The sequence below is a fragment of the Geospiza fortis genome, unplaced genomic scaffold, assembly GCF_000277835.1.
Source record: "Geospiza fortis unplaced genomic scaffold, GeoFor_1.0 scaffold275, whole genome shotgun sequence".
Classification (NCBI taxonomy): domain Eukaryota; kingdom Metazoa; phylum Chordata; class Aves; order Passeriformes; family Thraupidae; genus Geospiza; species Geospiza fortis.
In genome coordinates, this window is record NW_005054341.1 from 3,936,585 (window position 1) to 3,952,293 (window position 15,709).

The following is a 15,709-nucleotide window of genomic DNA, read 5'->3' on the forward strand; positions in this document are numbered from 1 at the left end:
ACAGGGAGGACATAACTGAGAAAACAGTCTGGAAACTTGAGTTTGGTCAGACCCTGAAGAACTGCAGATACACAACCTACCCACTCAAGAGCCACAAACACAATGTGGGAATCCCAAATTAATCCCCAGTCCCCGGTGTGGGATGGTGCCATTTCCCATCGGCAGAGAAGTAGGTGTGCCTTGGTAAATAAAACACTCTGCCACCTCAGAGAGAAATGGAGCTGTTCTGCCACATGCCAAGGAAACTCCAATATTGCTGTTGCATCCCTCTGATGACTCCTACACCTCTATTTCTCCAGTAACTCTCTGGACAGTTGGGAAACAGACTATTTCTGTAATGGACAGTGATCTGGGTCACACTGAGTGCCAAGAGCTGGAGCCTCCTCTCTGGCCTCACTCACAGGCAGAGCTGTAGCATCACTGCTAAATCCACCAGAGCTCCTTCCCATACTCCACGAGGGCTGGGCTGCTCTGGGATTGCACCAACACAATCCACATTTGGCTCTGCTTTCAGCACAGAAATGCTCACTCACTTCCTCACCCCTGTATCAGTCACAGCAGTAGGACACATCTGTAACTACTGCAATGCTGGAGATGCCAGCAGTGAAACCTTTCCAGGTGCCTGCTGTTCTCCTCCCATCCTATTTCCCTCAAACACAACCTTTAGGCCACCAGCCTTGCTCTACCAGCACGGATTTCCCTGCACAGGTGGGATCAGGCTCATTCCAAGCATGGCAACCTTACCACCTTCCCTGGGGAAGGCAGGAGGCTGCCTCACTCCCCACACCTTTCACAAACCCAGATCTTGGCCAGAACATCAAAACCCTCCAAGGGTTTTCAGATGGGGAAGCAGCAAAAAGGCAATAATTGGTTTTCTGTCCAGCTGAACTTACCATCAGGAACAGCCAAAAACCATGAGTACAGAAGTAAATTTATGAATCATTTTAGCTTGAGTAGCTTATTATCCAATGCATTTTAACTAATCCATCTTAAAAGGCAGCTTCATGTTTACTCACATATGAAGCTCCTAAAGATCAAATAAACGTTCTTTGTTCCAGCACAGTCTATAACAAAAAGGACTGGAATTGTACAAGTATTTTATTTCCAGCTTTTGTAGGAACCAGGAGCACAAAGCTCACGAGGTCCCTGCAAAGACTTGCCTTGAGCTGCCTGGTGTTGGGGTGGCAGGAGGTAGCCAGACCCAAAAGTCTTCTTCACACCTGGGAATGTGCTTTGCAGTGTCAGGACACAACAGTGAGCTCAGCAAATCCTGCACCAGCACAGCAGCTCCAGGACCGACACTGGGCAGAAATGCAGAGCAGCCTAACTTCCCTGTAGAATAAAGGGAAGATGTATGTAAAATATTTGGACATTTGGGGAGAGGGCAAACGTTGAGAATTAATTCAAACTGTTGATGGTTTATTTTTGATTGAATCTTGTGGTTGAAATTGTTTTCATTTGTTATGAGAAAGAATCCATCATTTTTTCCAAAGCACCACCCAGAATCTGCCACTGGTGATGTTCTAACATCCCCAGTGCCTATACAAATAGAGAGGTCAGCTGAGATTTGTAAACTAGAGATCATAAGTTTTAAGGAATTTGTTTATTCAGCCTAGAGTCTCCAAATTGTGTATGATGCCAAAATTAAAAAGTCATCTCACTGTACTGTGTCATGTTACAATAAAAAAATCTCCAACATTTTGGATGTTCAGATGAGAAAGCAAATTGTAATTCATTTGTCAGCACATGCAGTTTAATTATAATTAAGTACCTCCAGCAGTCATAATGAGCAGGCAAAATGAAAATGCTGTTTTTATACTTGTATAAACCTGCATTGAGTGCAAACTAAAAGCTGCCTGAATTACTCTGAAAAGCGTCGGGCTAGAACTTGCAGTTTTAGCTGTACTGGGCAAATACAAACACACATAAACTGTTTCCAGAGACTTGAACAGATTGACTGAATTAGGAGACTTTTCATGGGAATGACAAGAGGCAGATCTCTTCCTGATGAGAAGGCCACCACATACCCAGTTCCAAGTCCCTGTCCAAAGCATGGAGCACGGGAACCATGCAAGAGATCAGCAGAGTCCTTTTAGTACCAGCAAAACAACATATTTCTAACTCCTCTACTCCTTGAGAAAGAGCTGAACTACATTTGCTGAAATTTTCTGGAGTAATTCAGCATGAAACATCCAACCAGCGTGGGAAAAAAACCAAAGCAAAACAAAACAGGCAAATGATTCAAATATGATGAAGCTGCAAGAAGTTCACAGAAAATTCTAGACTGACAAGTGCAAAATATTAATGGCATTTGACAAACAAATGTTTAAAATAACCAATATCTGAAAATATCTACGATGGCAATGTATGAGAATTAAAACACTACCAGATTTCTGATAGCTGCAAGTGTTGATATGACATCTTGGGAGTGCATCTTTCCTGCCTGCACTTATAAGTAGCTTGAAGATGTGTAAAATATTTAGCCTGTGGAAATACTTTAAGTAAATGTAATGACTAATATTGCACTTGTTTTCTTTTTTATCAAGATATAGATGAATGTGCAACTGGAACCCACACTTGCAGAGCTGACCAAGTGTGTGTCAATTTAAGAGGCTCCTTCAGCTGCCAGTGCCTTCCAGGCTACCAGAAACGAGGGGAGCAGTGTGTTGGTAAGTGTTGCTTTCCCTTCAATGGTTTTCTTTCATTATGCACAGTTACAAACTTCATATTGGTCATAAAGCAGATGGGTATGTGTGGTGTGAAACAGCTGTCTCACTTTGGAATGCAATGGAAGAGTCACTCTACCACAGTAATTAATCACTAAAACATGGGAAGAGGAGCTATTTTAAGGATAATCAACACTTGGAGTTCACAAGCTGGGTTCTGCTAATAGTTCCCATTGTGTGATTGTTTGTGTTGGGGCATTGCCAGTGTCCCAGAGACTGCCACGAGCCCCTGATGGCAGCAAAGCACCTTTCCCTGAGATTCAGCTCCAGGTCCGTGGGACACAGCTCTCCCTCCCCCAGCCCCCAGCCCTGCTCCAGGACTCGGCTTTCTGAGCACAGAGATGGAAACTCTGAATGCAGGTACAGGAGAGCTGCAGCCTCTGAAACCCACCAGGCTTTATTCTCCTTGCCAAGATAAGCTGTTGGCACCCTTGGGAGCCATGCAAGCATGGCACAGAATTAAATCCAAGTGCAGGGCAAACACCACAGGTCTCTCCTGTCCCATCCTCAGGTGGGGACATCACACCAAAGTGCCATCCCCCCTGTTCCTGCATGTGACACCTCTTTAATCACCATTTCAATGGATAAAATGCTTCTAGAAACAGTCCAGCCTTAAGCCTTGGGTTTGTCAGATAATAAAAACAACTAAGGAGGAAGAGAGTCACATCTACACATCAGGAGGTGATATTTGAGACAGCCTCCTCTAATACACTGCCCTGGTTTTATGCAGCTTAGGAGAAAAGCATTTGGGGTTGGGGTTTTTTCCTCAACAGAACTCAAGGTTTTCCTCTTTCAGAGATCCTGCATTTCAAAGAGTGTAAGAATTTTAAATTTTTTTGTTGTTTTTATTCTTATTTTTTTTAATTTTTATTCTTAATTTTTTAAACATTTTTATTCTTAATCTCTCCTCTTCTTGCTAAGGCCACAGGTAAGAAACTGAGAAGATTTTAGTATACACCTAGAATAACCTCAATTTCTGGGCATGGCCCTTTCTTCAGGATTCCAATTCAAGGGCTGTAGAAATAATAAGAATAAAAATTCTTATCTCTTTCCTAAGAGACATAGATCAGGCCCCAAACTGTCAAATTGGTGTAAACACAGGTGAATCCGATTTCTCTCAGTTCTCTGTGCAGGACTAGGATGACTAATTTGGAATGTAGGTAGATGAATAGTTTTGGAAGGTCATGCATTTATTTTTATTAATATCTGGGGTTTATTTGGATTTTTTTATAGCAGGCAAATTATAGCCATGCAGGTAAATTACAGCCATGCAACAGCACTTCTGATATCAAGACCCGTGGTCCTAAATGAAAGTCAGGAAACAGGACAGAAGTGAGAAAAAATGGGAGTGAGAGACCCTTATACCTAAATGTGAACTTATTTATGCATCTAAATCTATCCATGAAGAGGTCTGGAAAGTGAAATTTCCCTTCTCCTATTTAGGTCAAAACCAAGAATAACACCTGTGTTACATATTACACACTGACCTAAATTACAAGTACATCCCAACAGTTAGTACTGTCAGCATTTCAGAATAAAGCCTGTCTTTAGGGATTTTATAACAGCTTAGCCAGAAAATGTTCTTGGGGCCAGATCTTGATAGAGGTTCTCCATATGGGAGGAAATATTTCTCAAATTTGAAAGAAATTTTTCCAGACTATTTTGGCGTGGAGGTAGAAGGAGAAAAAGAGATATTTTTAACAATTGGTTGATTTTAATCTAAATTCACTAACAATTTCTGACTTTTTTTCTAATTTTTTCTTTTTAATTTGCTTGTTCAAATATTGCCAAATGAATCTTTTCTGAAATGTATGACTGCAGGGAGAATGAATTGTTTTTCCAGCACTTCAAACAGATTTGGCCCAATTGATCAGATGAATCTCAGCCCTTAGATCTGCCCAGAGCTGATGTGCCTAATCCCACAAGGAAAATTCCCACTGAATAAGAGCCAGATCCTGAAAGCATTTATGTGTATAAATGTACCAATGCATTGCTCATATGTATAATCTTATTTTTTTAAAGTTACTTATAAGAGCTTAGTCCTGGAAAAGTCAAGGATGGAAATCTACTGTGCCTCCTTAATTTATTCCATTTCCACTTCCAAATTTCTCTGCAACAAGAGTTACAGTGACAATTGCTACTGTATGGATAGCCAGGAATTTTCCAGCAGAAGCCTTTTCATTCAGAATCATCCAAAACACTCCACTAAGTTCAGCCCTAAATTTGACAAAGAAAGGGTTAACTTGGAAAGATTATTTTTTCACTTGATATTAAAACAAACACTTTCCTCATTATATTAAAAAAAAAAAAAGTCTTGGCCTCTTTTTAAACACATCTATGATGGAAACAGCTGGAGGTAGGAAATGCAAGATCTGGCATGGATGTGGGAAGTGCCTTTCTTTGTTCCAGTGAATACTGCTCTGATTTGTGTGAATGTTGATCCTTTGAAATGTCCCATTGTGTACAAGCCCAGAGCACAGCGCTGGGTTTCTTCACCGAGCTCCAGCCACCACAGCTCAAGGCAGCCACTGCACACACACACACACACTCATGAAAATAGAATAATAAAACACGTTTTCCAGGCAAAGCCAGAGCCACCGTCTCCTCCAGAGTGCAGGGAATGCCTTTTAAAATGCAGAGGGGTAAGGGAATGTGGTGGTGCAGGCAGGTGAAAGCCCTGCTCGGATGCACAGCAGGAAGGCTGACTCTTGGAAAGGCAGACTGCTCCACCTCAAGAGCAAGGCTGACCTGCAAGGAAAGGCTGTGGAAGGCTCTCAGTGCCTGAGATGCACAGCCAGGTGTGCTGCTGCTGGGTGGGAAGGGATCCAGGACAGGCAGCCAGGGGAATGGGAGCAATGGGAAACCCTTGGAGAGCAAGGCAGGGTCTGGGGATCCCTGTGGAAGCACAACCACCTGTTTCCTTTTCAGGCCCATTAATTCTCTATCCTTGCCATTCCCCTGTACTCACACAGAAAACCTGGACTGTTCCTAATGGAGCTGAAAAGATTTAGTATGTGCCAGGAGCGCTGCATGAGAGTTTTTGGGAAAATGAGCTCCAAGCCACATTGGCTGTGTTGATCAGCACCATGCCTGATCCTGAGGGATCAGGGAAAGCTGAACAAAACACTGAGTTTTACCTACACAAAATAAACCAGACCAAGCACTACTGCAGGACTGAGTCAATAAAATAAAGTTGGAATGCACATTGAAGACAAGGAGCATAAAATCTTGTTACAAAACAGTCACTTACAGGAAAAGTTCAAGTGCATCTTGTAATATCCAGGGAAGCAGTGCCCAGCTCACATAAGCTTTCCTCCTGCTTTTAACCAAGTGCAATTAACTTCCCTCAGACACAAGAACAGCAGGGAGGCACTGTGCTTCCATGTGAACTAACTGGTGTTTTTGGTGCCCCAGACATCGACGAGTGCACCCTGCCCCCGTACTGCCACCACCGCTGCGTGAACACGCCCGGCTCCTACTACTGCCAGTGCAACGCTGGCTTCCAGCTGGCATCCAACAACCACACCTGCGTGGGTAAGCACTGCTGAGGGCTCCCCAACAGCCCCCCGGACACACAGACACCAGCACACAACTGCCATGCACAAACTGAAATGAAATCAACACCAACCAGGAAAAGACTGCACTGAGAGGCTCCTCTGTGAGTGAGCCGAGAGTTACAGGAGGGTTGGAGAATAACAGACATTCAAGAAAGCTCTACATTTTTTTGTTGGCATAGCAGATTTCCAAGGAACATCTAAAGCCTTATATTCAGTATTTAATCCTAGATTGACTTGTTCTTTCAGTTCTGCTTTATTATTTCCTGGTGTTATTCCCAGTTCACATGACACAGGCCAGAACTGGGAATCAAAGGAATCCTATACCTCTGTAGTTAAGGGTAATTGTCTGGGACACATTTTATGAAAAATCCTTTCCTTAGGATTTTTTCTTCTGAGAAGCTGAGAGGCCTCAGGAACAAAATGTAAACAATGGTTATCTGCTGCTGTGGAATGCAACAGGTGGATCTGTGATTGGTCTCATGTGGTTGTTTCTAATTAATGGCCAATCACAGTCCAGCTGTCTCAGACTGTCTCAGTCACAAGCCTTTGTTATCATTCCTTTTCTATTCTTAGCTAGCCTTCTGATGAAATCCTTTCTTCTATTCTTTTAGTATAGTTTTAATATAATATATATCATAAAATAATAAATCAGACCTTCTGAAACATGGAGTCAGATCCTCATCTCTTCCCTCAGCCTAAGACCCCTGTGAACACCACCACAGGTAATTACCCTCAGCATGTGGTAAAGAAAGCCTTTAGGTCACATATGAATATCTAGAAAAAGTTAAAAATTGAAACAGGTGTTGCTAAGAGTAACCTTTCAGTTGTGGTGTTGCCCTTAGAAATAAAACACTAAGGGAAGCTGCACAGCAGAACTTAGACTGATGTCTAGTTTGAAATCACAATATCTGTTCTAGAAGGATGAAAGTGATAATAAATGGTAACTCTGCCTGCAGAAGCACAGAGAGAATGGCTTTAAAATCAAGAGATTTTGATGGAGATGGTCAGCTCTTTATAGAAGCAATTTGTGTATATAAAATCTATATTATACACATAGAAAAATCAGGCTGTGTTTTCCAGCTTCCACCATCCCTTCCAAGTATTGCCAACCCTCACCAAGCACCCTGGCACACTGCACAGCTCTGCACTGAGACAGGAATTGCTTGGTTCTCACCAAAACACAGGATTTTAAAAATTGCCCATAGACACAACAGAACCAGGTGACAAAAGTCACTGACTTGTCCGTTTCGATGGCCCAAATGGAAGGTGGATTCTTTCAGCACTTCACCAAACACCCCTTTCCTGGCTTTCCAGCCTCATCAGGCACATTTCTACCAGGTAAAGGGGAGGAAAGCTTACGGAGAAGATTTATGAATGGATGATTGCTGCATCAAGACAAACTCTCCCATCTGCCCCAGCAGCACTTGACAGCTGTAGCTATTACATTTGTGTCACGACTTCTGCCTCTATTGAAAATGGGTCAATATTTCTTGGGAAATGAACAGAATCAGGGCTTTGGCCACCAAATTTATTCCTCCTGGTAGTATTGGAGGAGGAATGATGTACATCCTTTGCACTGCTGCCAGAAATGAACTCAGAGGAAAAAAAAAACCTGTGAAGAGTTTTCCCTGTTATCATTCATTTTCAAGACTAGGAGGTTGATTATGCAGAGAATTCATATCCTCTTCATTGGTTTCAGTTTTCTGAGTGCCTCATCTTTGTCAGTTCTTAGGTGTATCTGTAAATTCACAGTGTTGCTGACATTTATAAGCCATGAACTCAAAGGTTTTTCTCCAAGCAGAGCTCTCTGCTCATGGAGATATCTGATAAACTCAAACATGAAATGAAAACATGCAGGATGGAAATACAAGGGAAAACACTAAAATCCACAGACTGACAGGAGCAGCAGTTAATCAACAGTCTGTGCCAAACAAGGGCTATAGATTCCAGAGGTGATTAGACTTATATAAACTTCCCATTAAAAATTGCTTCTCTTCTCATACCAGTGTCCTCAAAATGTTCTTGGGATGGGCAACACCACGGAAAATGTAGCACAGAAAAATACCTTCCCCCAATATGGTCTAGGCCTAGAGCTCTGCAGAACTCTACTGGCCTCAAAGGCTTATGTTATAATTGCAATGGAATTTAAAAGAACAAATTTTCAGAGTAATAAATAGCTCAAATAAATCTTAACCACTGCATGCTGAGAGGTCTTATCAGTATGTGTTCCTTATATCAATTATTTATAGAGACTTGGCATTTCATACCTGAAAAAAAGGCACTGGAATGTGGAGCTTAATAGCCACATTAAACATTTTTGGGAGAATTCATCACACATTAGAATAACTCTCATTCCTGGAAAAATACTGGTTTTTACATGGAATGTAAAGCACAGATCTAGCATTGCTCCAGTGTCTGCAGGTCTACATTGACAGAGCCAACTGAGCTTCTGCTGAGCAACAGGCCCAGCCTAAGGACTAATCCACCAAGCCTAATTACCACCTACACAAGAAAAATATCTCCTTTTTCCTTTCAGACATAAATGAATGTGATGCCAACAACCCATGTGCACAGCAGTGCTACAATATCCTGGGTTCTTTCATTTGCCAGTGTAATCCAGGCTTTGAGCTAAGCAGTGACAGAATCAACTGTGAAGGTGAGACTTTTTTTTGTCTTGGAAAAACAATTTTTTGTTGTTTTTGTTTCTACTGAAGCCTTTTTGTGAATTAAAGGACAGAATAGAAATGGAGACACTCTGTGGGTAGAATCTGTAGCCAAAACCCTTAGGATATTTATTTTTTATGGTACAAAGGAGGCTAATTCACACCTGAGTAGCTGCAGCTGATTTCAGGTACAGGTAGGAATGGGTCTCTCTATAGCAAGTGCAAAACAGGACACAGATTGCTGCACTTCAGATCCCAAGTGGGAAAGAAAGGTTTCTGAACCCTGATTGCACAAACTCCCTGGAATTGTGGGTGGTCTAATGCTGGTGATCATTAAATGAATTGGAAAGGAATGCACAGCAAAAACAAGGGCAATTTTGTGTGTTGTTAGGCTCCTCTGAAAACAAAACCTCCCATTCCTGATTTTAAGGGGGCCACAAGTGTGCTTTTGAGGTGCTTTGCAGCCTGTGTACACAAACAGCATGCCTCCTGTACAATTACACAATCAACACTTTCTTTCCTCTGCCAGAGGCTCCACAGGGGTGCCCTAATCTCCTCTTGGACACATGATGACCTCACCCTTAGAGCCCACATCCTTTCTACCAGCCTTGAAGGCAGAGAGGTCCCTGCTTCAGCACTGCCCTCCCCAGTGAGCTGGGAGAGCTGCTACAGATGCTCCCTCTGCTTAAGCTAATCTTAGGTTAATAATAATAATAATAATAATAGGTTAACCAAGTTGCTTACCCTAATCCCATTTGAACAGAGCAGGGAACAGCAAGCATGCAGCCTCCAAGGACACCCCTGAGCCCAGCCCAAGAGCTGGGCTCAGCTCAGAGGCAGGAGGAGGGAGGTCTGTGCTTGCCAAGCCAAGGCCTCCTCTTGATGGGTTTGAATTCATTTCCTGTTGATGGCAGGCACCGTTCAGTTCTGTTTCACACCAGGCCTCCCTCACGAGGGACTGATGGATACACAAGGATAAAGAAGCAGGAGAATGGTACCCACTGATTATTATTAGAAGGCAAAAAAAAAAAAAAAAAAAAGAATTTTCTTTCTTTCCCAGAGAGCTACTCCATGAGTGTAGGGCACAAGTACAAAGGCAACATTTTTGCCTTACTAACTAATCTCACAGCTGTGGGTTTTTTCCTCAAAGTCATCACATTTTGGAATACTGCAAGTATACACAATTTCAAGAGTTATTTTCCCAAACCTCTTCTGAAGTCTAATTTAGCTTCTGCTTCCCCACATCCAAACTACTTCTTTTGGAGGATTACTAACAAAATCCCAGCAGAGCTCACCCTTCCATTCTCAAGGTAAGCAGCACATTTCAGGTTTTGGATAGCTCTTTTTAGATATTTTTTCCCCCAAGCATTTAGCTATTCTATTTAGTTCTGCAACAAGGTAAGTTTCAAAAGCCAATAACACAAAGCTCTTTTGCTCTCTGCAGACACTGATGAATGCAGAACCTCAAGTTACTTATGTCAGTACCAGTGTGTCAACGAGCCAGGGAAGTTCTCCTGCGTGTGCCCTGAAGGGTACCAGGTAGTGGGAGGCAGGACATGCCAAGGTAAGTGCCCTCCCCTTGGCAGGCTCAGCCCTGCGTTATTTACAGCACTTCAGGCTAAGGGTGATTGCTGGCTAAATGGTTGTATTGCATGACAGGATTACTGTGCTGATAGCAGAAGACATGTTGATAAAGCACTTGATGATTCATTAAACATCTTTCAATCTCATTTGAATCCTTCAGCTCATACTCCAAGTCCTTTGGATTCCTAAGACAAAATTTCAGTTTTTGCAGCCTTCAGGTAAAGCTTGTCATGGATGTCAAGGCAGTGGCTCTAAATTTGAGATCACCGTCCCTGAATAAATCCAGGTCATTTTTTACAGACATGGAACATGGCTTTATATCATGCTTCTTTACAGAGAGATTCCTAAATCCAGTCACAATAAAAATTAAAGATATGTTTCTTCTGATAAAGGAAAAAAAAAATGCAAGCCTTCAGCAGCTTAGATAATTTGTGTGTAGAAAAATAAATGTTCTGGCCAGGTGCCACTAAATGCCAGGATCTTCAAGTTTGTGGGTTTTTCTCAGTGATGCTAAAAGTTTCTGCATCTTATTAGATTATACTGTTCTGCAATATTCTAAGTGCCAGAACTATTGCTTCTGTAATGCAGAACTGGATTGAACAGAACATATTTTTAGAAATCAAGAGGTGTGATAATTAGGGCCAGAAAACATGAGAAAATAACTCTTCTTTATCAGCATTTTGTCTTACAAAACCCTGATTAACTTCTTTCCCTTCTGAAGAACAGCAGCTGACACTGAGCATTGTGGGATGGTTGATTTAAGCATCTAAAAACCTGTTTGTGCCTTCCAAGAGATTACATTTGGATAAAGCCTTTCTGTGCCTGTATGAAGTTTAGGAGACCATGTGGGTAGACAGTGGGGCTCTGGCACTGACAGGAAACCGAGCATTAATACAGTGCAAGGCTCACAGCCTCCACCTCCCTTCAGGGCTCTTTTCTCAGGCAAAAGAAGCTCTACTTTGCACAATAAATGAGTTTTCACTATTCGTTCTCAAGTTATTTTAGTGAAAATGTAGCCATTAATGAAGCACTTTAGACCATGAAACCCAGATTATAACAACTGAGAAGCAGCAAAAGGCAGGTAATCACAATTCTTCCTTGAGACCTTTTTCCTCTGTCTCCAGGACACCTTTGGCTGTAAAATCATTCTTTGCTAATTATAAACTTGACAGCACTTCCACAGTTGCATTATATATGATTAATGTGCACCTCCAGTCAGCTAAAAGCATTCAGTCTTGCTTAACAGCCAATAAGCAAGTTTATTCCACTTCTGCACAGAGAAACCCTTTATAGTGAGGTCCTAGAAAACAAGACAAGGACATGGAAAGCTGATGGGCTCCAACAGACAAGCAGGTTTTTTGGTAGTACCTTTGTAGCAACCCTGTTTCCATCTGCTTTGACACAACATCTCCTTCCTCCTAGATATAAATGAGTGTGAGACCACTAATGAATGCAGAGAGGATGAAATCTGCTGGAATTACCACGGAGGGTTCCGTTGTTACCCCAGAAATCCTTGTCAAGAGCCCTACATCCTTACCTCGGAGAAGTAAGGGAAAAATAAGCTCTTGTGTTTTAGGCTCATCCTGAAGAAGGGCCATGATGGAACAAAGCAGAACATGGTGTTTTAATGCCTTTTTCTGTGCCCTCCCCCTGTTTGTGTGGCAGCCGCTGCGTATGCCCCGTGTCCAACGCCATTTGCCGGGAGCTGCCCTACTCGGTGGTGTACAAGTACATGAGCATCCGCTCCGACAGGACCGTGCCCTCCGACATCTTCCAGATCCAGGCCACCAGCATCTACCCCAATACCATCAACACCTTCAGGATCAAGTCTGGCAACGAGAATGGAGAGTTCTACCTGAGGGTGAGTACTGGGGGCACTCAGACCCTGCCTCCGTGACAGCCCCAAAGGTCCCCAGAAGGCTTCCACAACACCCCAAAGTTTGGCAGCTTTTTGGCGCTTCCATACCAAGTGTGCTTGGTTTTCAGTTTTTAACAAGCCTTTTACTCTCCTACCTGAAAACCCTAAACTGTGACTCCAAGTCTCAGGAATATTTAGCAATCCTGGGACAGCTATGTCAGAGTCACACAAAATAACTCCCTGCCTTCCTCTCTCTGTTTCAACACCTCAGATAAATCTATTTAGGACACAATTATAGAAAGATTCCTTGTACAATTACATTAATTACATTTCTCATTTTGCAAAAGAAGAAATCAATAACGTTATAGAAATCCGTGCCCCATCCCAAGTTAAGCTCAGGCCAACGGTCAGTGGTGTTGACACATAACTAAACCTTTATTTCCCATAGGAAAAACCAAGGAAATTCAAAATACTTGGCATAGCAGTATTTCCTGGTAGTGGGATACATTCAAGTAGATACACATGAATGGGAGTGTCTAGAACATCGGCTTTTTAAGGGGCTTTTTGGGAAGAAATCTCATCTTCTTGAGCCCCTATAATATTTACAAATTCCTGGAAAATCCTTCTTTCATATGTGGCTTTACACTCAGTAAAACAGATTCAGCACAAAAACCATCTATCAGAAATACAGTAATTGGGAGGTTTTCATATTCCATAATTTTCCTTCAAATCAGGAGATTATGGGCTTCTGATAGTACAACAAGTGTACCAAGCTGTGGTATTGCCATTGACACCATGTTTACCCAAGGTGGGAACAGGGAGCTACTCATCCATATATCATTCATTGTGACATAACAAATCCAGGGGAAAACACTGGATTACAGGTTACACATCAAAACCCCCTAACTACCCCCAAAATACAAACAGCTACTTGCTTAAAATAAAAGCAAGATCACTGCAGGCCCCACTTGGGTTAGACCCCAGTGTGGCCCTCAGACTGACCCTTGGAGCAACAAGGTCAGGGTTGGTTGCCATCCAACAAGAACTCACAGGCCTTAAATAAGGAAGCACGTGTTTATTCCTGCCAGGGGACTGTGGTAAACAAAATTACTTGGAAGTTATTCCTACTGTTGTAGTAAAATGCTGAGCTGGCTCCTGGATGCAGCAGATGGATTGGATTCATCTGTGCACCCAACTCACATGACACGGGGAGAAAACATTTGTAGTAGGCAAAGGGAGAGATGGAGTTGACCCTTTTATTATCATCTGGAAAAGGCAAAGCTGTTTGACAAACCAGCAGCATAACCTCAGATTGGGAAAGGAGCTTTGAAGCAAATCAAGATGGGGATAGCAGTGGGCACACACCAGTAACAAAAATTCCCAGTGTTTACAAGGACAGCACAACTTCTGGAGCATGAGCCACAAAACAGACTTGAGTTTCCCTCCACTGAACAAACTACCTCCCTGTTAAAGACATTAGGGCTCTTGTTTCACTTCTCTCTCTATTTTAAAACCTGGTAGATGGGGTTAAAACAAAAACCATCTTGGGATAGATTACCACTTCCCACATCCTCTGGGGGAGTCAGCATAACCAGGAACAGATTTTGCAGCACAGTTTATTCCTGTGGGCCTCAGTCAGGTGGAGTTTTCCCTGCAGCACAGCCAAGTGTGAGATTAGCCATGGCCTTTTGGAAGTGTTAAAAGCGCCTTTGCCTGGTGCAGGCCTGTGCTGAGGTGCAACAGTGAGGGGGACACGGAGCAGTGGGGGGGACACGGAGCAGTGAGACAGCAGCCGGGGTTGCTGTGGGCTGGGCTGAGCCGGGCTGTGCTGTTGTTATTGTTGCAGCAAACCAGCACGGTGAGCGCCATGCTGGTGCTGGTGAAGTCCCTGTCGGGCCCCAGGGAGCACATCGTGGACCTGGAGATGCTGACAGTGAACAGCCTGAACTACCGCACGAGCTCGGTGCTGCGGCTAACCATCATCGTGGGCCCCTACGCCTTCTAGCGCCCGCAGCAACCCCGCACCAAAGAATAGTACCCAAAACAAAGCACTTACTATTTTTATTTATAGATTTTTGCTCTCTTTTTTAAAAGAATTTGTTTAGTAAGTTGATCTCTCTCTCTTATTCGCACGTTACACCTGTAATTCCAAATTAGTAGATGTGTTCCATAGTATAACATGGGCATTGTCACTTTCTGTATAAAGATTTAAATCTTTTTTTTATTACCTTCCTTGGACTAGACACATACTATGCTTTTATACGAGAACTGTATGTTCATACTATCCTGTAAAGCTTCACACACCCTTCCTAGCCAAATAGGTCATGCAATTTAAAAGTGATCTTCTGTTTTGTTTGTATTTTAAATTCTAATGCAGCTACACTGAATCTCAAAAAAGAAAAAAATTATGTAGTAGGAATGATACACAAAGTAACGGTTATCTGATAAGCTAAAATATATTTCTTATTTTTAACTACTTTGTAACAAAAGGTAACAGTAAATAAAAATCTATTTCTGTAGACATTTATGTGCTATCACAGTTGGTTTTTCTAATCTGGGTTGGAGGTAAAGTGACATTGTGAGAAATGCTTTGCATCAAGTTTTTGTATGCAGATTGTGTTAACCATACCATGGGATAACATTACGCTCTCTCCAAGAAAAATAGACCATAGGAAGAAAATGTCTCCAACAAAGAAAGAAACTCCAAATGGGAAATCACCAGGCAGGGCACAAATGTCCATGAGAACACTGTTGGTAGTTACTGCTCAGAGGGAGGCAGCATTTTCAGACTGAAGTTAACATACTATTTTCCAGAAATATTATGTTGTATACTAAGAATTGAGTGCATCTTCTTATTAAGTTATATCATTTTCAGGCACTCGGTCCTGTTATTGCTCTTACAACTCAGATGTATCATGTACAGTGTTCATAAAATTTATTTCTAATTCAAGAACTAATAACATCTTTTGTAATATGTAAAATCTTATTTCTTGTTTAAAATGTAGTAGTTAATCCTTTGATGTACAAAATTTTTAATAAAGATCTCTTACCATATTGTATTTGGTCTCTTTGGAGGTAGTTTGTTACTACTGCTCTTATTGTCACGTACTGTGGGAGTTGGCAAAGCCATGTTGAGGTCTGAACAGTCAGAGGGATCCAGATCTCAGCCTGTACAGGATGAGTTCTTGGAAGACTCACAACACAATTCCAATTCCTTTGTAGAAGAATGAGCCTGCTGCCTACTGAGATTTAGTTTTACTGACAGCAAAAGTTCACTCCAGAACAAGACTTCAAGCAGGTCACAACCACTGTGGTTGAGGG

The 15,709-nt window shown here is 42.2% G+C and overlaps 1 protein-coding gene across 3 annotated transcripts in view; it reads left to right on the top strand.

Annotated features, from left to right (window-relative positions):
* The window catches only part of EFEMP1 (EGF containing fibulin extracellular matrix protein 1), a 44,973-nt gene extending 29,526 nt beyond the window's left edge, over window positions 1-15,447 (top strand). For 2 of the 3 annotated variants that reach the window (XM_005422595.2, XM_031058329.1), the window contains exons 4-10: window positions 2,547-2,669; window positions 6,141-6,260; window positions 8,820-8,939; window positions 10,391-10,510; window positions 11,953-12,076; window positions 12,196-12,391; window positions 14,235-15,447. In XM_005422595.2, coding sequence (XP_005422652.1) covers window positions 2,547-2,669; window positions 6,141-6,260; window positions 8,820-8,939; window positions 10,391-10,510; window positions 11,953-12,076; window positions 12,196-12,391; window positions 14,235-14,393 — 962 coding nt within the window. In that variant the 3' untranslated portion in view covers window positions 14,394-15,447. The remainder of the gene's footprint in view (window positions 1-2,546; window positions 2,670-6,140; window positions 6,261-8,819; window positions 8,940-10,390; window positions 10,511-11,952; window positions 12,077-12,195; window positions 12,392-14,234) is intronic. The other variant, XM_031058328.1, reaches the window with a different exon arrangement.
* Window positions 15,448-15,709: the final 262 nt, after the last annotated feature.